Source organism: Aptenodytes patagonicus, chromosome 10 (genome assembly GCF_965638725.1).
Source record: "Aptenodytes patagonicus chromosome 10, bAptPat1.pri.cur, whole genome shotgun sequence".
In the NCBI taxonomy this organism is placed as follows: Eukaryota; Metazoa; Chordata; class Aves; order Sphenisciformes; family Spheniscidae; genus Aptenodytes; species Aptenodytes patagonicus.
The window spans coordinates 20,631,980-20,653,206 of NC_134958.1; the positions used below are offsets into that span (position 1 = coordinate 20,631,980).

The 21,227-nt window shown below is 38.5% G+C and overlaps 2 protein-coding genes across 4 annotated transcripts in view; one reads left to right on the forward strand and one right to left on the reverse strand.

Moving 5' to 3' along the window:
• The first annotated feature begins 792 nt into the window (after positions 1-792).
• Positions 793-14,063, forward strand: IDH3A (isocitrate dehydrogenase (NAD(+)) 3 catalytic subunit alpha). 2 transcript variants are annotated; one of them, XR_012996204.1, is made up of 12 exons: positions 793-890; positions 3,446-3,508; positions 5,339-5,422; positions 6,785-6,899; positions 7,479-7,666; positions 7,924-8,057; positions 8,739-8,841; positions 8,920-8,984; positions 11,138-11,222; positions 11,719-11,871; positions 12,353-12,882; positions 13,806-13,895. XR_012996204.1 is itself a non-coding variant. In XM_076348425.1 (11 exons), the coding sequence occupies exons 1-11, from the start codon at positions 864-866 to the stop codon at positions 13,887-13,889; spliced, it is 1,101 nt and encodes a 366-aa protein (XP_076204540.1). In that variant the 5' UTR covers positions 793-863; the 3' UTR covers positions 13,890-14,063. The 2 variants fall into 2 exon arrangements, 1 of the variants encoding a protein (XP_076204540.1); XM_076348425.1 differs by lacking the exon at positions 12,353-12,882 and having other exon boundaries at positions 13,806-14,063.
• Positions 14,064-14,232: 169 nt separating this feature from the next.
• ACSBG1 (acyl-CoA synthetase bubblegum family member 1) overlaps positions 14,233-21,227 on the reverse strand; it is a 37,959-nt gene continuing 30,964 nt past the window's right edge. For both annotated transcript variants that reach the window (XM_076348421.1, XM_076348420.1), the window contains exons 12-14: positions 18,702-18,841; positions 17,421-17,667; positions 14,233-16,713 (exon numbers count right to left, since the gene is read on the reverse strand). In XM_076348421.1, coding sequence (XP_076204536.1) covers positions 16,637-16,713; positions 17,421-17,667; positions 18,702-18,841 — 464 coding nt within the window. In that variant the 3' untranslated portion in view covers positions 14,233-16,636. The remainder of the gene's footprint in view (positions 16,714-17,420; positions 17,668-18,701; positions 18,842-21,227) is intronic.

Below are 21,227 nucleotides of genomic sequence, written 5' to 3' on the forward strand. Positions count from 1 at the left end.
GATCATCGACATTTTTAAAATTAGTGAGACAAGTACCTCAAAAGTTAAGGCAAACACAAATTTTAAACTGCCTCTATTTCAACAGCTTTGTTTTTCGACACTTTAAAGTGCATGTGTTTTTTTTTTTCTCCGCTGCAACAAATACCTGACACTCCTTTTTGTTAACGACTATTTTTTTCCTGTAAGCGACCCAATTCTAGAAGCTGAGATTTTATAAAAGTATCAAATGATTCAAAACTGGAGGCCGCTTGCAAAACTGCTTTTGTTCGTCGCTACGTAGATGCCGTGACGGTACCTCCTCAGCCACCACACCCGGGGCTCCCTGCGGCTCTCCGCCGGACTCCGTCCTCCAGCGGCACCGGGCTGAGTCCAGCCCAGCACCTCACGCACCGCTAAAAGCGAGGGCTCTCCGGCAGCTTCTCCGCCGGGTCGCCCGGGGCAGCCGGGCGGGGTCTGGCCGGGCCGGTGGCAGGCAGTTGCCGGGCGCTCCCCGCGGTACCTCAGCGCGGCGCGGGAGCGAGGCCACCGCCTGCAGCGAACCGCCGGGGAAGGGGGGGGAAGGAGGGGAATGTTTAGCGCCACACAGGGCCAGGGCAGCGCCGCCGGGGCGCAGAAGGACGGGGACATCCCCGCTACCGGGGGCAGGACGAGAAAGGGGGCTCAGCGGGCGGGAACTGAGGGACCAGGACCGGGACCGCCGCCGCCTTCTCCTCCTCCTCAGCGCTGCCGCAGCGGCGGTCTCCCCGGGGGCGGGGCCTTACGGCCGCGGGGGCGGGGCGTGCTGCTCGCCGCGCGCCGGTTCCGGCCTCGAGGCGGGCGCGGGTGTTCTCGGGCCTCAGCAAGCCGCGGTGCCTGCGAGCATCATGGCTGCAGCCGCGTGGATGCCTACGGTAAGCGAGGGGGGACAAGCCCCTTCCCCGCGCCGCCTTGGGGCGGGCGGGCGGCCGCCCGGGGCGCGCGTGTGACCTTGGCCGCGGCGGCGGCTCGGTGGCGCCTGAGGCGGTGCCGCCGCGGGGGACCGCTCGCCCGCGAGGTCGCCGTGCCGCCGGGCCCTGGCAGCGCTCCCGCGGGGCGGAGGGCCGCAGGGCTCGCGGCCGAACGGCGGTCCCGCGGCGGCGGGCTCTCTCCCCCGCTTCCCGGGCCGGACCCCCGGGGCGGCGGCGGGAAGGGTCCGTGACGGGCCGTTACGCAAACGGCCGCTGCTGCCCGCGGGCGCCCGGAGGGAGGGAGAGCCGGCCGGGGCGGGGGGAGCGCCGCGCCATCCCTTTCGGCGCGGCCCCGCGGCGGCGGCCTGGCGGGGAGGTCGCGCCGTAGAGGTCACCGCATCGGCCCGGCGCCTCGCCGCAGTCAGGCCGAGGAGGGGGATCAGCCCTCGGGCGGCAACGGGCGGTCCCCGGGGTGGGCCTACAGCCGCGCGCCGGTAGCAGCTCCCCCCGTGCGGGGCTAATCGCGGGCTGCTTACGAACGGTGAAGGTTAAAAACGTCAGTCCTGAAAAGAGCCCGCGATAGCAGGCGTTACGGAGACTTCTGGGGAAAAGATACGGTTACTGGGTTTTGTCCGATTGCTGTCCGGCCCACTGCCTGCCCTGTGGGACTTAGTGGCGCTGAACTGTTGTGAAACGCAGCCGTTATTCCTGGGGCTGTCACGGAGATGCTGCTGCTTTTTGCCTTGAGTAAATGACATTTCTTTTGCGCCTTTTAATAATGGCCTGTTGGAGGCTAACTCATCGAGGAAGCCCCACTTCACATATCTGCTAAAAGATGGAAGAACTGTCAAGAGTTAATCATGACACATGACTTTAAGGTCCGAATGGATCAATTTTGTTTAGCCTGATTCTCTGTTAGTGTTACAGGTGTTGAACTTGAGTATAATGTGCCAGGCCCATGATTTCTGGCAAGACAGACTGGTCCCTTTCCAGGGCTACTCTGGAATGTGAATCCTGACTCTGTCCAGGAACTGTACCATGAGGGCACTTACACTTGTGTAGTCACATTCACCTTTTCATTCCAGGGCTACTCTGGAATGTGAACCCTGACTCTGTCCAGGAACTGTACCATGAGGGCACTTACACTTGTGTAGTCACATTCACCTTTTCATTCCAGGGCTACTCTGGAATGTGAACCCTGACTCTGTCCAGGAACTGTACCATGAGGGCACTTACACTTGTGTAGTCACATTCACCTTTTCATTTATTGCGCTAGCTATTGCCTCAAATATATGGCTTGCTATGGTAAGCATTGCTTGCCTATTGCAATGACCTTGTACATCTCATGTTGGGTTACAAGTAAATATAAATCCAAGCTAGAATTTAAATTACTTCTCCCACAGTATTCACTACAATATACGTGAGAATTATATTGTTTCTAGTTGTTTCTATTAGTGCCAACATAGTTTGTCCATTTTGCCATACAGCTACGTTTAAGCATACATGTCAGTAAAGACAGGAGATAACAAACACAAATCGGACAGGAGAGGAATACAAATTGTCAAATACGTTCCTATCTAGCCTGATAGCTGCAGACAGACTGCATACTGAGTATGGTAGAACTGGAGTAGTGTCAGTCTGTTTACACTTGGAAGTCTTCTGACTCTTAAGTCACAGAGGCATGAAAAATCCTAGAGGGGAGGGTAAGATTGGGAGGCTGTGATTTTTCTGCAGCTCAATTACCGATACTAATATGATTGGGGATTTTGTCCGTGGTGCTCAGCTAGGCAAGAGCTCAAGCTGAGATATCGTCCCAGTTTTGAAGCTTAATGCCAGTTCGGAATATTCTGATGTTAGAAAGTGTAATTCTTTGACTATGCTGTGTAGACTCGTTGCTATGGTGAATTTTGTCTTTCATGTGCATTTCAATTATGCTTTTTAAAAACTGTCAGGCATACAGAAGGCAACGGTACAAAACCTACAGATGTAAAAGGTGGAAGAACAAAATTCACCGCAGTTTGAATGGAAGAAGTGACACTAACGCAAAGTAGTTTGGAAACGTGATCTAAAACGTGTAAAGATACTGTCCGCCCAACTGTTAGTGAAAGTGTTTGATCTTTCACTTTGCTTTCCACAAATCTTAATCCTTAGCATATCATCTATTTAGTCAGAGTTACCGCAACTTTATTTCAAATGTGTGGTATGTAAGGACTCAGGTTATTGTGCAGTAACTTCCCCCCACCCCCAGGCAAGATAGGAGAGTATGGCGCACTGCAAAGCGCGGCTGTCCTGGGTTTACCTTGTGCTAAGAATACCCACATGAGGTATTAGTGCACAGAATGTTAGAGAGCAACTTGGCAAAGTGTTAGTTACTCGTTTCATTTGGATTTTTATACTAGTTCGAGATAAGAAATGTAAAGCAATATGATTTTAAAATGCTGATTTGCTGCAATATTGTTAACTTTTTGAAATTCCATTAATGTAGCAGAATAGCATCTTTTTGTTTTATATTCTTGCAGGTTTCTCGATTGCTAGGTGCTTTCAAAAACCAAAAACAGGTGACCAGAAGTTTTGGTAGTGCTGTGAGTATGATAGTACCATTTTTTTCTTTTAAGAAGTTTCTCCAGAAAGGCGTTCAGAAATTTACTTTTATAAGATTGCTCTTGTTATTTTTACATTCTCAAAAAAATAAGGCCTAAGTAAGTGAACATGTATGCTTTTAATGCCATGCTGGCCTTATATTGATTAATTACTGTCTTTGGCAATTGCATTTTAAAGCATAAGTGATAATACAAAAGGCTCTAGCAAAAGACAGAAGTGGCATGAAGACTTTTCACAAAATATGGACATAAGCTAGCCTTCTGAAAGTCATCTGGAAATGGGCAAATATTGGGCAAAGTAGAAAGATTGTTGAGAACCTTCTCTATTTTCTTTACTTTGCAGAGTTTCCTCTAAGCACTAGATTTACTTTACTGCTGCTTTTAGAATACCTTGCATCTAAAGTTCTGCCTTGTCAAGGCCCTCTCTAAAGTATTTTAGACACTGATTGTGTGTTTCCTTGTAGATGTTTTACATTCTTTATGTGTATGTGTTTGAAGTGCCCACGGGCCTTTTTTTTTTCAGTGAAGGCGGCCTTGAAAACTGTTCAGGCAGAAGCAGGGCTCAGCACCGCTGCATGCACCTTTAAGCAGGACTTAATTTTAAAGAGGAACTGTGACTTAAAATTTTGTAGAACAGCTGGTAGAACAGCTAGAAAAGAAACTGAAGGGTCGCTCGTATCTTACGCAGTATAAAAAGATTTAGAAGGTGAGGCACCTCCGGTACTGTTTATACCACATTACTGTTTCAGATGAGACATTTGGTGGCTCAGGTAGAATCGCGCTGTGCTGTGAAGCAACAACGCAAGACAGCACAAAACTAATCTTGAGGCATTCCATCAGTTATGTGCTTGCTCAACAGCAGTGTTCTTTTATCTGAAGTTCTCCTTCTTTTGTGGCGCACAGTGAATTTCTTTGGCTCAAATTAGTTAAAAAATCAGTCAATATGTACTGAAATTTTGAATATTTTGTGTGGAGAAGGATGGAAATGTATCTATCTTGTGAGTTGATTCTAATTGGGGTTTTGCAAATAATGCTGTATCTAAGCTACCTTTTTTGTAGGTAATAATGAGCCTTTACAAAACTGTTGAAAATCTTTAAATACAACAAAAAGCGCTGGGGCACGTACAATTAGAATAATGATCATAATTATTTTTTTAATCAAAGCAAAGTACTTTCTTCCCCTGTTATTCAGTGAGCCTGGGCTGTGCAATTTATTTCATCTGTTTGATGATGATAAAAGAAACAAGACTGAGAACGTTATGAGACGAAAATAACTTGGTATTGTTAAAAATGGGTCTGAGATTTTTAGGAAGCCACATGAGAAGTTTAGATATGCATGAGATTTTTTTTTTTTTAAGGTTAATGTAGCTTTTCATAAATTTAATCTTTTCTAGCATGTGTCAGTATTATGCAGCATGTTGATAATATTGGAGACATACGAGTAACAGAGCCGTAACTAGGTAATAATATTATCTCCTCTCCAAATGTCAAGAAGAAAGCATGCTGAGATCATTCATTTCAAGGAGTACTGAGCACCAACCTGCCTTTCAGGTTAAACCTCTGTGTTTTGAAATAGGAATAGATAGTAGGCAGATTTTTAAAGAATTCTCTCAAAATGCGTGCACACTCCCTTTGAAAGCAAGCTAGTCATTCTCGCTTCTGTCCAGTACTGCTATTCTTCATAGTGAATATTTGGTAACTGAAACTTTCTTTTGTTTTCTAGTAGTTACTTGGTTCCTACAACACACAAAAATGTTTTCTACGTAGAAAACAAGCATTCATTTGTTGTACTACTGATATTTCTTTACCTAGGTACAAACAGTAACTTTAATCCCAGGAGATGGCATAGGACCTGAAATTTCTGCTGCTGTCATGAAGATCTTTGATGCTGCCAAAGTAAGTCATATTTGTCTTGCTGTAAGCGTTGTAAGTTTAACTACAACAACAAGTATTAACTAGGTGTATTAAAAATGTTTTCTCTTTAACTTCCAAAAGATCAAGTCATGTTTAAGCTATTAAAACGTCTTGACAATACAGAGAGTCTGAAGCTTCAGCTAATAAAAGATAGGATTGCAGTATTAAGGCAGGGTTTGAAACTGTTAGCTGGCAGGAGTAGAGAGTTAAGAGCAAATGCTGTGTTTAATTTTTGGACACATGCACTCAATAATCATGTGAAATCATCTTGTTGATGTAGCAATCCCAAGCAACTGATAGAGGATGTTCTTTTATTCATTGTGACTTCCAGTGCAGATGAAAGTGTGTGCGAAAGGACTGGTTTATTCTTCGAAATCAAACTGCTTGCACTGCCAAACATTCACATAAGTGATACGAAAACTAAGTATATCCAAGAACTGTTTTACTACCTATCCAAGGAACTTCACCAGAATTTGTCTGGTTTCCTTGAAAGGAAATACAGCTCGTCAGGAAAGATGCCTGTTAAGTTGTTCCACATGAGCAACAGCACCAAGGCATATTCCCTTTCGATTCCAACTACCTGACTTAGATTTGGAAAAAGTGAAGTTCTCTATTATAAGGTTTTCATATATAATTAAAGTTTTGGTTGTTTCTGGGGAGTCAAGCAGGAGGTGTGGAGGAGTAAAACCTAAGTTTGTGTGTGAGCGCATGTTTGCAGTACTTAATCATATTTGTTTTAAAGGGGATTCTCTAGTATGTTATGCTTAGATTGGTTCTGTTTGCTTACATGAAAGCCCTTGTATCTTTTCCTTTATGGTCCTTCCTGATGAAATGAATGGGTGGCAGCCTGTCTCCACTTAGAAGATTCCCATGGTGAATGCAAATACAGAAAGCATTGTGGAACATTTGCAGATTTTCAGTTAGATAACAGATACATATCTATGTTATGTACTGTCTTCCAGGCAGTATGGATAATGAACTCAGTTTTCAAATGTCTTGTCTCTTGTATACAAGGAACTCAACAGCTCTAAGAGCTTGGAAGAAGTAGTGTGTATTTTGCAATTCTAACGATTTCTGTGTATATGACGCCTAGGGAGGCATCTTGCGGTATTCAAGTTTATGCTGATATGTTGCTCACACTATTTCATTTTCACTTACTTAATTACATTTTTTTAAAATTGTTTATTTTTCATTTCAAACATCTCATGCTTAGTCTCACTCACCAGAGAAAAATTGTTTAGGAAAGCCTAGACAAAATTCCTTATGCACCTTTTTGTGAAAGGGAAGTTAAAGCTTGAAGCAAAAGTCATGATATTTAAGTTAACATAGAGTAAATGTGTTTAGGCTCCTATTCAGTGGGAAGAGAGGAATGTTACAGCTATCCAGGGACCAGGAGGGAAGTGGATGATACCTCCAGATGCCAAAGAATCCATGGATAAAAACAAAATGGGATTAAAAGGTACTTTAGGGGTTAATACAAAGATATTAAATGCTGTTGTTTTTATTGTGAGTCTGATTTAAAGCCAAAGTCCTTCATCTGTAGTGCAATAAAATGGCTAATTATAGGGGACAGCCTGTCAGGTAGTCCTCTGTAATCTTAAAACAGCCCTTCATTTTAAAGCCATAACTTTCATAGATCTTCTAGGAAATATGTTAAAGACAGGTATTATTACATACCAACCTTTGGACTCTATGCAGAATGCATTTCTAATGCAGTTGATATACAATAGTATGTGATAACTATATTCCTAATGAATAGTATCTTTTTATGTTGTTTTCAGTGAAAACCTTTTGTAGTAACTCCTATTCCATGTAAGGGTCACAATTTGGCCTTTAAAGAGCTGATTAATACCACTGTGTAACACTCTTGATAGCACAGCAAATTCCCATGGCATTTCAGCATATGGGTTAAATAGGAATTTGGAGATCCTCTGTAAAAGTACCGCTTTACCTAGAGTTTCACCTCTAAAATTCATGGAGGGGTTTATCTTCTCATTTGTTCCTGTATTTTTTTTTTCTTTTTTTTTTTTTCCTTCAGGGCCTTTAAAGACCCCAATTGCTGCAGGGCACCCATCAATGAATCTGCTTCTGCGTAAAACCTTTGACCTTTATGCAAATGTACGTCCCTGTGTCTCAATTGAAGGGTACAAAACCCCATACACAGATGTGAACATTGTCACAATTCGAGAGAACACAGAAGGCGAATACAGTGGAATTGAGCATGTGGTATGTTGCTGAAAGCGTTGTGTTTCTGGCAATTCATGTGTTTCATGAATGGTAACTTTGCCCATCTCAGTGGCCTAGTACTAAGAGGTCGGGTAGCATTTTTTTAAGTTTGCTACCCATAAAAAAGTTATTTTATTGTGAAATGCATTGTCGAGACTGCCTCACTCAGAATTCTACTACTTTATTCCAAACATTCATACTAGTAACTCGAAAAATGAGCTTACACTTTTACTCTCAATGCAACTACTGTCTTTCAGATTGTTGAAGGTGTTGTGCAAAGTATCAAGCTGATCACAGAAGCAGCCAGCAAGCGTATTGCCGAATTTGCTTTTGAGTATGCCAGAAATAATCAGAGAAGCCATGTTACTGCTGTGCACAAGGCAAATATTATGTATGTTGACACTTCTTTTTAAGAACAACAAATAGTAATATGCATTTAATTATAAATAACTTTTTAAATCTTCCTCAAATGTATAACTTGTATTGATGCTAGTAGGAGTAAGTAAAATGGGCAATAAGTAAAGTAAATGCCTCCTAAGTAAAATGGGCAATACTGACCCAGTATTCATAGGGCTGTAATAATTACGTACTAATGTTTTTATTAGTAAGTTTGTAGTAATCCTGTGACTTTCCTTGCAAAGCTCTTATTTTTTAAAATAGTCTTAAATGAGGAAAATTAATTTAAAAACTGAGGATGAAAATGGTTAGTGTCTTTTACAGTTTCCAAGCCACTTGGTACTGAACTGAGTCATAACACGTGTGATGTTATGGGACACCACCTTTACAAACTCAGTAAGCCTTTAGTAAATGAATAGGAGTAATTCTGAGAATTAATGCATGCCTGTTAAACTACTGATACAAAAATATTTTAAGAGGAAATTTAAAAGGTATAACTTCTCTGACTGTAATATATTTAAGTATTATTTGTATTTAACATAAGGAATAATTAGTCACAAATTAAGTTTCTGCACTCTAATATTTTTATTTAATCCTCTGTTGCATGCAGTTTTCTTTATCTTCAGTATTGCTTACTTGCAATAACTGCAATATTCTCTTGCTTATTTAATTGCAGGAGAATGTCCGATGGGCTTTTCTTGAGAAAATGCAGGGAGGCAGCAGAAAACTGTAAAGATATTAAATTTAATGAAATGTATCTGGATACTGTGTGTCTGAATGTGAGTATTTTTATGTTTTACTTATGGTTATTTTTTAGTTTAAATTCTTAACCTTAATGAAAATATACTTCTTTCTAGATGGTTCAGGATCCATCACAATTTGATGTGCTTGTTATGCCAAACTTGTATGGTGACATCCTCAGGTATGGATATTTTGATTTAAACTAACCCAACATGTAAAATACTGTTACTTTCCAGACAGTTATTCAAGTTATATGCTAGCCAGACGGGTAATGATTTTATGCATCCAGAGTTTAAACATTTATAAATCAGACTCTTAAGTGGGAAGAAAGGATGGTATTATTGCATTTCAATTATTAATATATTGTTGGGAGGGGCTATATGATGAGAATAGGCTTCTTATTTAAAAAAAAGTTTCTGCTTATGGAGAAATATTGTTCAGATGGGGCAGAAGAGAAATTTCTCCCAATGCGTGAAGAATTTAATGACTTAAATTGTAATAAAGAACACTTAGTTAGATAGTGGGGAAAAACTTTCTAATCTTAATCACTAAAATAGATTGTGTAAGATGACTGTGGGGCCATGATGTTTACAGCAAGTTAGCCAAGTTAAATTATTCTGCATGGTCACTGCAGAATGAAATGTGTGGCCTCTTAGTATCCTACCAGCTCTTGTTTTACGTATTTTTTCCTTATCTTCAAATTAAATTTCATATTTGAATAACATCAATGCTAGAGGTACTTGATGTCTTGAAGGCAAAATTCATCAGCACACATTTTTCATTCTGTAAAATGTTTAGGTAGAGTGTAAATTCAATTAAATACTGCGTGTAAAACTAAGTATCTTAATCTGAACTTTTAAGTGTATAACATAACATTGCTGCTCCTTGCACCTCTAAGGAGAGATTGAGAAAATAGCCTGAATCGGAATTTGTTTAAAAGTTCAATGATGGTTTACATCTTAGAATCCATCTCCTATTTTTGTACAGATAATAAATGTAAAGGTAACTTACGTATAAGAAGAAACGCTTGTTGAGCTTCTCTTAAAATTGCACTCTCTCTGTGATAAGGCTGTCTGTCACCTCTAAGAAAAATCAGACTCCAACTAATGCTTCTTGCTTTAAGAATTGGTAGAGGAGTCCACAGGGCCCTCACAGCAGCTCTTATGCTGTTAACTAAGAGAGATCAAATCAGATGAGTCCCATCATCAGTACTGTTTCAACTCACTTTACCTAGTTCAGTATCACTGATTTTAAAGTTCTCATAGAAATTCTGTAAAGAATTTCATAGTTCTAAAAATTTTCAATAAATTTGAGTCTGTTCTTGAAGAAGGGCACTTTTGTCACTGGGGAAAGTCTCACCCACAGTGCTTTGTTAAAGCGTGAACATAATGCCAAACAGGTCTCTTGGCCTGAAAAGGTACAGAAGGAAATCTCTTATCTTGAAGCATTGAATACCTAAAGTGACAAATGTAGACTCTATCCATTTTTTCCCCTAGACTCTATACGACTAAAGCTAATGCATTTATTTTAGCTTAAACTTAAAATATTTTTCTGCAAGGTCATCCAAACTTTCCTGCTTGTTAGTCCTTGATTAGCTAAGTTGTAGACAATAAAACAGTACGCTAAAATACAAGATTTAAGAGCCTTGTTTATCAGTATGTTCAGCTTTGAGGGTACAGTATGATGACTATAGGCACAGTTGGGTTTGTCCTTCCCCGTGTTAATGTTGGAGGAAACCCAAATGCAAGTTGCTTACGTCTGATGATCCGCTAATGTCAGACTTGTGACTTATGGGCTGTTCAGTAAAGAGAGGGAGAAAGCTAGTCTGGTGTCACTGGGAACATGTTCCACTATTAGTAATTCATCTACCTGAGCAAAATTCTTCCACAGTTTTTAGAAGGACTTTACATATGAAACATAGTTCTGTGGAGTCTTCAGAAGAAATAAGACTTCTGAATAGTTACAGGGAACTGTACGTTACAATTTTTGCTAGTTTTTGAGACTTCTACAGGTATTCTGTGCTTTGAGTACCTTTTGTTGTGCCTATGTCTTAATTGGCTTTATTCTAGTATTTGGAATTTCCTTTTAATTTTCCTTTATTAAATTGTCTCCTGCAAGTAGTTCTACAAATTTTCAAATGTTCCAATGGAGTACAAGTGGCTAACAGCATCTATTCTTTCCCAATATTATTCTTGGATGGTGTGGGTATATAAAATAAGTTATTGTTGCAATGAAATGAGAAACAAAAATATTTTAATACCTTGCAAAGAGGCAACTGTATATGGAAAAACTTGTGGGTTTTTCCGTTTCGTTTGTTTTTTTTTTTTTTTTCAGTGACTTGTGTGCTGGACTGATTGGGGGTCTTGGAGTAACACCAAGTGGAAATATTGGTGCTAATGGAGTTGCGATTTTTGAATCAGTAAGTCTTCTTATGCAAGGTATAGTAGTAATAACGACTTTGTCTCAACTTGAGAATCTAAAACTTCTCCATGACATACAATGTGGCTGTCATTTAACTAAGTTCTCTGTAAAACTATTTTTTACTGCGAAGATGCTGAAACTTTACCCAGAGAGAGTAGTTAAAGTATGTATTACACATAGTTTTTTGCATGTCCTTTTACTGACACTTTGTTTTCCCCCTTTTTCATAAGATAAATACCCTCTGAAATAGAACTTGAGCAGCACAATTGAGAGATATTAGGTGACCTAGTTCCCCCTTTCTGATGCCTTTGAACTGAATTGTTCTGGTCTTTCCTATCTCCTTTCCGCTAACTGTATCACAGTGAAACAAGTCCTGTTTTAACATGCTTGTGCACGAGGACTATGTTTCAGGTTGCCTGCATACACTTGAATTGCCTCGGATATTTTAATCAGCATATTGACATCATAACAGATAGGTTCACTTTTATTTCTAGGTCCATGGAACGGCACCAGACATTGCAGGAAAAGACTTGGCAAATCCAACTGCCCTTCTTCTGAGTGCTGTAATGATGTTGCGTCACATGGGACTACACAAACATGCCACAAAAATTGAAACAGCTTGCTTTGATACAATTAAAGATGGAAAGGTAATATGAGGGTGTGCAAATAAATGCAGTGAATTAAAATCATACTTTATCACAGCAAAAATTAACTTAGAACATTAACACCAGAACAGTGGATGACCTGCTGTGCCGGCCTGACGCATAAGCAGTGCCGCTATCCTTCTCTGATAGTAATTATATTATCTTTGGTGGTATTAAATCTGCCCGGCTCAGTAATAGGGACAGGCTGTAGCATTCCTTTTGTTTCAGTAATGCTCATTCTACATTTCCACAGCTTTGTTAACTCTAAAAGCTAGAACTGGATGTCTGGCTTTCATCAAGGGGATTAGAGGTTTAAGTAACTGGTGGTATTTCACTTGTGAAGTTTGTAGTGCATACAAAGCATATATATTTAAATCTGGATCCTGAAGTGAAGGACGCTCATTTGCCGTTCACAGGTTTAATCATCCACTTCATTTATAGCATTTCAGTCCTGACTGTAATACTTCTGCTCCTATTTTTTCAGGTCAATTATTTTCTTTTTTCCTCCTAACTGCTTTCACTCCTTTTTGGACTACAAAGAACAGTTTTTATCCAGTATTTACATTTTCCCTTAAGACTGTATGTGATTTCCCTTTGGCAATAAGTGTCTCCAGATTCAAGACTCAAATGGGATATTCTGGGAGGACTTATGCTCTGAAACCTGACTTGAATTTGTGCTCTTAACGTTATCGGTTCACTCATCTACTTTGATGTCCACCTTTTCAAAACATAGCTGGAAAGATCCTGAAGATTGCAGTTAAAGGCAATTAGCAGTTAGCCATGCCGGTTCAATTATCTTGGGCAGGACCATAAAAAGCTGCTTTGTAATTAAAAGTGAGAAGCATGCTTAAACAAAAAGCTGCCATAATTTTATAAGTGGTCTGTTTGCAGCTATCTTAACTGTGCGTAGAAGCCAGTTAAAAAAAAATAAATCTAAACTTACAAGTGAATAAAGAGAGGTGCTCCTGTAAAGTTCCCATTTACTGCTCTGGAAATGAAATCCTCGATCTGCAGGTCAGTAATTCTATGGAAGATAACATAGTGCAAGTTTTGTGACATGGCTACTTGTTTACTAGTTACTTACAATGTTATAATTATATGCTCACAATGGAGAGAATCTTTTTAAATTGAAAAAAGCATAATGCAGTTAAAATGACAAGACCCTAAAATAGTAACCTTTATTGCCTCTCATGCTTGCTATTTCTCCCTTTCCTCCCCTCCCCCCAGCCATTTAATTAAGATCTATGTGTGTGTCATATAAGGGTAAAACTAACGATTTTAAATTATCTCCTAGACCGCTTTAATCTAGTTAGGTTGGACAAGCGATGTTGTCCAATTTTTATTTGATTTTCCAGACAGGAGTTGTACTTGATGAAAAAGTTTCTTTTAACTCTGCATTTTTCCATCTCTTAACTAAACTAAGCAAACTTAAAGAACTGTTAACATGCAGCATTAAGAGCTATGCGTGCTTTTTCTGTGTGGGCTTCCTTTAAAACAAAACAAACCCCCAAAACCTTAATGAATGATTCTCAATTAGTTGCCTTTGCGCTGAGCCTTCATATATGAATTTTACTTCCAAAGGACAAATTTCTTATTGAAAACTTAAATACTTAACAATTAATTATACTATTACGTGGCCAAGGGACTTTAGAGAGCTGTGGCCAAACGCATTTTCTTCCTGTAGTTAACATAAAATCATGTTACAATCTGGTAACATAATGCTTGATGTTCATGCTCAAGTTTTCTCTACCTGCTTCAGTCTGTGTAGTCCTTATTGATGAAGGCTATATGGGATGCAGAAAACTCAAACTTGATGTATTCCTTCTCACCCCTATTTAGTATCCACGCACAACATCTAAGAAGAACATATAGAACTGTTCAGAGACAAGACTAGCCCCATAAAACATTTTAGTAATACTATTTTTTCTTTCTTTTAGGTCTTGACAAAAGACTTGGGAGGTAGCGCCAAGTGTTCGGAATTCACAGAGGAGATCTGCCGCAGAGTACGGGACACAGACTAAACTTTTCTCATGCTACTTGTAACTCCAAAAGGACACATCACACAAAGTACATTGTATGTAACCTGATATCCATATAGTTTGCTTGTCTCTTAAGAGAGCAAACTTTTTAGTTAGGGCCTCTCCATTAATAAATTTAGTCCAGATGGCTACAAATGATGCTTGTGCCTGCTTTCAGTGGACTTTCCTAAGTGCTTTGTCTTATTTATTTTTTTCTATCTGGTGAACATTTTTATGTAAGTGAATTCTTTTATTGCCACTGTAACTGTCTACCATTTTCCATTTCAACTAGAGGTTTTTACTTTCCACAAAGAAAATTATGCAAATAAACCAGTAACAGAATTAGTGAAATGTAAAAGCACCTTAATGGTTAAAACCTACTTTATTGATCTTACTGATATTTAAAAGATAGGTTTTCAGCCTAACAATAGCACAAGATGACCTTCATAAACAGAAACGGGTATAAAATAACTTAAAATAGCAATTTCATGTTAAAAGCAATGAAAAAAACCACTTTAGATACTCCGGTGATTCATGAAATATAGCCTTGCCCTCCAAGGGCATGAATAAAGAAATACAAAATTCAAGAGATTTAATCTATTTGTGTATTTTAAAAAACCTACAACCATTAACCAGCAAGGGGTGAGAATTAATGTTGAAGTAAAATTATTTTTCAAATCTATATACCAAAATAACTCTTACAGATTTTCCTCTCTGAAACATACTTTACAACAGAGTTCTAATGAGAGTAAATTATACAAAATTACTTCTGCCATATATTGTGAGGGGAAAGTATTAACTTTGCAAATTTATACTAAATATTTCATGACTTCTGCTAGAATGCTTTTTGTGTTGTACTTATGCATAGTCTGTTCAGTGTGTCTTACTGTATTGACTAGTAATTTTATTCTAGAAACTCTGAATGTAAGGGACTAGTCCTAAATGGATTAAGACGGATCGAAGGTTTGGCTCTGGTGCCTATGTTCCAGAAATACATTTCATCCCTATTCAAGGGGATCTGAAACTATTTTTTCCCTGTTTACTAAGCTTAATGGGCGCAAAAGCAACTCTTTTCCTTCCCTTCTTCATCGCATACAGATTGTCATATGAGTCATTCTGATCTGTATGTCTTAAGGTATGCTTCCATTAGTACACCCTACAAGAAAATGTGTATTTTAAAACTCATGACTATAGCACAGGATTATCCCTAATGCCAGAACCAGGCTTCTTAAAGCTTAATTCTATTAATAGATATTACTCCACTTAGTTACTTTCTGTTGAGGCTGGTTGTTTCAGCAGTAAAATCAATTTTGGGTCACTTCTTCTAGTGTCACTCTATAAAGTAAGCATCCCAACTTTTTTTATACAGTCTAACATGGAGGAGGAGGGACAGTGAGCTTTATTCCTCATGCACTCTGCTGTTGGTGAATAGGGCAACATTTCTTTCTGTGTTTTACAAGCTGCTGCTTCCTTGTTTCCTTTAGATTAATATTGTTAAAGAACTTCTGAATTACCATTACGCACAAAATGGGGAAAAATAAACTTTTCAAAGTGCTATTGCTTGGTTTGTTTTTATAATCCTAGGCTTCTGTCTTGTCTTATGTGTTGAGCTGATTGTTGGTACTTGCAACAAATCTTAAGTCTCTAAGATGTGCAAGACTGGTAATGGAACTTTCATGGCAACAATACCCTATTCTGCATGATTGTTTTGATCAACACCAGTGGCTGTAGCCTAGCCTGCTTGTGTTAGCTATTAAACTCTCTGCCAAAGATCACTTACTAACAGCAAACCCTTTAGACAACTTTCTGTCAAGTATGTCCTTCACATAACATTTATTTTTTATAAAGGGGAAGAAGAAATGCAGCTCGCACTTACCAGAATTAGTACAATGTGAATATTGAAAGATGCAGGTAGAGTTGCAACACACTGACAAACATTGCTTCTAAACACTTTTGCTTAAAAAAAGTGCTGTAAATAATTTTTAAGAAGTTTCTGTTCTAAATAGCACTTTAATGTGAGAGCTCCTGTATTTGCTACTTTGTGTCTTTCAGTCTTAGGGAGCTATTCCCCCAACTTGTTTGATTATTTGGTTTTAGGAGAAATAGCTTATTTCAACATGAATTTAAGAAATTATGAGCTGCTGCTTTCACAAAAGTCTGAATTCTAGCCACTGTAAAAATGGAAGAGGAGTGTCTTTAGGTTCAGAAATGTTGTGTTAGTGAACAAAAATAAACTCATCTCTGGGAGGGGAAAAAACCAGCCCTTTTGATTTTTTTTTTTTTTAATAATTGTCTTTATCATTGGAGTGGTATAAGTTTCACTAAGCAGTACTGCTAACTACTGATCTACCAAAATGCATCATGAGCTACAGGCAACCTCCTGTAGAACACAAAAAAAATAATTAAAAGGGAAGATCCCTGTATAAAAAAAGTTTTCCTTCTGTTTCAGTCCAGCGGAATTAATTAGTTATACCCACTTTATACAACACAAGAGGATGTTTTTAATCTTAATCATTTAGGGCATAAAGTAAAAACACTATTAGGAAACAGACACTGTGTAGATGCTTCTGTAAAAAGAGGACAAACTATCAGGTGAGTATCAGGAACAACTAAATTGACACAGCAGTTTACTAGTGGTTCAGTTCAATAGACTACAAGACAAAAACAAGCATAATCTTCGTTAATGCTTTTGATTAAGAAATACTTTCTTTAGCTCACAGATCTTTCTTAATGCTTGGATGAAAGACTTCTTATTCTTCATAGAAGGAGTCTACTTCTTTTCTGTATTTCTCAAGCACGGTGAGCCGTTTTAACTTCATTGTCGGACCTTAAAAGAGGGAGTTAGTCACAATAGCAGAAACGGGAACAAAAATTCCTACTCAGTTTAAGCTTTGGTTCCTAAGATTTTTCTATTGAAGAACCTGTTTGGAAGAACATCTCCCACTCTGTAAGTGTAGATACCTGCTAAAAGTGAGAAGCAAGCGTGGTTGCCTTGCCAGCATAAGGTTGCCTCCACAGAAGCACGAGGACCTCAAAGGGAGCTGCAGATAAGAGGGTGATGACTGATGACTAATGACTACTTAATTATTTTTAATGAAAAAAGTAAAGGATGATGTTTTTGAAAGCTTTTAAACAGTTCCCAGTTTATTCAAAGAGCCTGGTAATGTGCTTGGGGCTCTGTTGTCAGGCTTTCACTGTCTCGCTTCTCTTTTTTTAAACAAGAAATCCTCAGTATTATTACTGGAAGTTATTAATACTGTAATGCACAAGGAATTAACCAGAATTGATTGTTTAATTGCCCAAAGCAATCTTAAATTTAACTATACAGCTGTACTTGTAAATTAGCACAGATTGATACATACGTACACAGCAAAAACTCCAATTTCTGTATTCTTTAACACATGCTGCATAATGGTTTTTTCCTTTCCCTCTAGTGGCTGTACCCAGAATTTGGCATACAAAACTATTTGAATACTCTTAGATCAGCAGCCTCTTTACTGTGTGTGTACCTCAGTACAAATCAGTAAATCTTACCTAGTTCTCCCCCAGAAATGGAAAAATCTCTTGGCAGGACTATCCATTTTTGAATACAATGAACTCTGTTAGTAGCGTTCACATTGACTTTGTTGATTCCCTCCTGAATGGCCTGGTAGATCGCCTGGTCTCTTGTAGCTACAATCTCTGATACTTTAGTGGCTTTACTACCAGTCTTCTGGCAGAAGTCTCTAGCTTGCTCAGTGAGAATGTCGGTGGGATCAGATGTATCTGGGTCCAGCACACTCTAAAATATCAAATGAAGTGAATCATCAAATGCTCACTCTTACAGGGCATTAAGTGTTTCTCTGATCAGGTCCCCCCTGACTAGTAAGAATCAAGAAGGCTCAGCATCAACACCCAAACATTCTGTAAGCCTTAAAAAGCAGAAACACCTACAGATGATAGTGCTTTTCCTTCCACTTGGCTACCAAATGCAAATATTTTTGGCTTATATGCAGGTGACATGAACAGACTTAAAACATGTCAATGAATCAGGCAATAAAGTCCATCTATAGACCTTGAATTTCTACCATATTTTCCAAATTACTCCATTGTTACAGGGGAACATTTAGCTCATCGATAAATTGAATTACTGTGGTATAATGTAAACAGCATGAGATAAAATAGAAATACTAATTTAAGAAGTCTAACTTCAAAGAATGCTTCTATCTGTAGATAGGGAGTATCAGTTGTAGAGGTAAACAACTTGAGAAAAACTAAAGGGTCATTCACTATGTATGTACACAGAACATGAAGTGCAAATGTTTCAGAAAAAAGTGATTTCTCAATTGAAGCGTATACCACAGCAAAGCTATTAACTGTTTTGTTCTACAGTCATCCTTCTTGTGTTATAAGGACAGAACAAACTGTAGAGAAATGTTTCTGTTGGAAAGTTTGTTAGAAACTGTTTTTGCCTGTAACAGAAACATCTGTTGTCTTTGCTTATCTGTAAGAATAAAAGCTATTATTGTGCTCCGTTACAGACTTCTCACTCTTTCAATATTTCTTAATTAAAAATTTGCATTTAAATTAAAAAAAAAAATAGGTCTTCTTATATGTCTAGGAGAAACAGCAGTAAACACGTAGATGTTTAGCAGATCATCTAATCATATGAAGTTTAGACCATCAGGATTTGGTCTGTAGTTGCTATACATTTTTTTTCCCCGCAAATGTCCTCCTATCTAATTTCGGGTCTTTTTACAAACAGTTCAAAATTCTTCTTGTTTTGTTAAGTGCAGGTGTATAATTTCACTGAAATCAATATTAAAACTGGTGTACCTTTAGGGTCAGCAACATTGACAAAAACTTCTTTTTATCTCCAATCACCATAGCATTACTAACAATTGGGAGTTCTTTTTTAACAGCATCTTCAATTGGAATTGGAGGCACATTTTCACCTCCAGCTGTAATAATCAAATCTAGGCAAAAAAGAAAGGCTATTAGTTGAATTCAAATAAATTCCAAAGATCAGGTTAACGTCTAGATTGACCCACTTTTCTTATTCTGACATAAAGAATAAGAGATATTTTTTTCTAAGATAGTATTTTCAAAGAGAACAAAGCTTATTAATTAATTATCTTCAAAATAAAAATGCTAATATTTTTCAAATACATGCTCCAGTTCTCAGTTCTCCCTCAGTATAATGTATTTGCTCCAGGTAATTTTTACATAATCCAGAAACAGGTTAGTTATTCTCAAGGCACTGTTGCATAATCTGGAATTTTTCTGTGAGCAATCATCTCTTCTAAATTAGCATAGGATTCACTCTCTATTTTACTGTTGGTATCTCAACAAAAAGCATGTGCATTGTTAACATCATGATTAAAACTAATTCTTAAAGCCACCAAGAGGGGTCAGACAAAAACAAGTTACTACTGCAGGAAGGCTCCATAAAAGCAACATGGAAAGAAGGGAGAGAGGAGTGTGAGGAGGAAGTCAAGATCTCAAGAGAGGAAGCCTGCAGTGGAAGTAGTGATTCCTGCCTTACTTTTGACATGAGGGGAATATAATGACAGACTGGAATCTTAATATTTTTAAGGTTTGTAAACATACCTTATTATACTGATAAAGCAATGGACATTTTTATTTGAACGCATTCATTCTGAAGTGTAATACATCTATTGATTGGAATTATTACAAATTTGAGTATTATTTAAGTAAATTCAAACTCTTTGCTTTCATTACACTGGTGACTTCTCACTGTCCTCAAATAATAGTCTACAGCATTTTAGAACACGCTTCAACAAATAATGCAGTCAAATGGTATACCAGTCCTCTGTGTAATAATGCAGCTCATTGTATGTATTAAGGATCGGGTTTGGTACCCGATTCCCTGTCAGCGATAAACTTGAAGAATTTAGACGCAATCAAGGGAATATAGCACCCTTTCAGCATTCACAGCTTTGGGCCCTACCATCTCTACTGCTCCATAAGAACTACGATGTGAAATAACTTCCAGTCTATACTCAGTCTTCTGGTATGGAATAGACATTGATCTCATAACTATAAAAGTTATTTCTCTCCCTAGCCAACACACTGCACACGTTTGAGGAAGCACAAGTACTGTTTATAGGATAAGAGACTTCTGTCAAATCACAGATACATATCACAGATACATAACAAAGTTAGTTGTGGATCCAAACTTGTCTAGGTCTATTTTTTCCTGTCATCCCCCCCCTCCTTTTGCCGTAGTCCCGTTTTTGCCTTAGATCCTCTACCAATCTCTCTGGCACTTAGTTTTTCATTGTCTGAGATGTCAGCTTTTTCTCAGCTGATCCAGACAACTGTAATAATTGTAGTAACTTTTTCCACACCTCTACAAATACTCCCCCTGTATGGACTTCTCTAGCTACATCTTTGTGCTTTGCAGCTAATGAGTCCTAAAACTCGTAAGACCCACAGAACCGAAGGAAGAAGTCCTGTTTCAGTCACTAGAAGAAAAGCTTCTTTACTACCTTCTATTAGATTTTACCTTATTGGGACTTGGATTTAAAACTTTAATGAAACTGGACAGAGAGTTATTTTATCCCAGATGGTGTACCTGTCCTGTAATTTAGAGTAATTGTTATTAGTTGAGCAATCAAGGAAGATGTAAGTGAAACACAAATGTTATGACAGAAATGAGACTAGGAGTTGCTAACTGCTATGCTAAAGGAAAATGAATCAGACAAGAAAGCAAGTTAAAATCAAGATAGCTACATTTGGTGCAAGCTATTAATAGTATCTACTTAAGTCCTGATTCCTAACAGGAAACTATGTCACCCTATGACAAATTCACTCATCCATGTTATCTCCCTAGTGATTCATCATATATTCTAAGATGATAGTTACTCAATTTTTAAATCTTCTTCAGTTACGTCTCGACTGGGACCAATCCCACTGTCTGAATATATATAGTGAAAAAAAGGTTCCAAGTAAGCAACTGACCAGTCTTACTCATGTGAGACTTCAAGCTATGTACTGTAATAATACCTAGGTTTATTGCTTTAGCTTTAACTTTCCCTTCTGCTCTCAAGCTTCAATACTAGTCTCTGCAAACACATCACCTAAGGCATCAGAGGAACCTAGCTCTGACCTACAGCAACAACTTTTATATGAGAGGGTTGTCTCTCATCACTGTCTAAACATTCTAATGTGCAATTAAGACAATTTAGCAAGATTCAAAGGCAGACTGGACAGCTTAATGGATCATTAGAATTGAAGGCGACACATTAAACCTGCATTATTATTTTATATTACTAATTGTAATTAATACTGAATAAAGGTCTGGGAGATAAAAAGCCTCATTGCAGGAATTGAATCATG

Bases quoted from the DNA above. Each gene is read 5' to 3' on its own strand.
- IDH3A (XM_076348425.1), top strand. From the start codon at position 864: ATGGCTGCAGCCGCGTGGATGCCTACG. The intron at 11,223-11,718 runs GTAAGTCTTCTT...TTTTATTTCTAG, and splicing joins GAGTTGCGATTTTTGAATCA to GTCCATGGAACGGCACCAGA. The intron at 11,872-13,805 runs GTAATATGAGGG...TCTTTCTTTTAG, and splicing joins ATACAATTAAAGATGGAAAG to GTCTTGACAAAAGACTTGGG.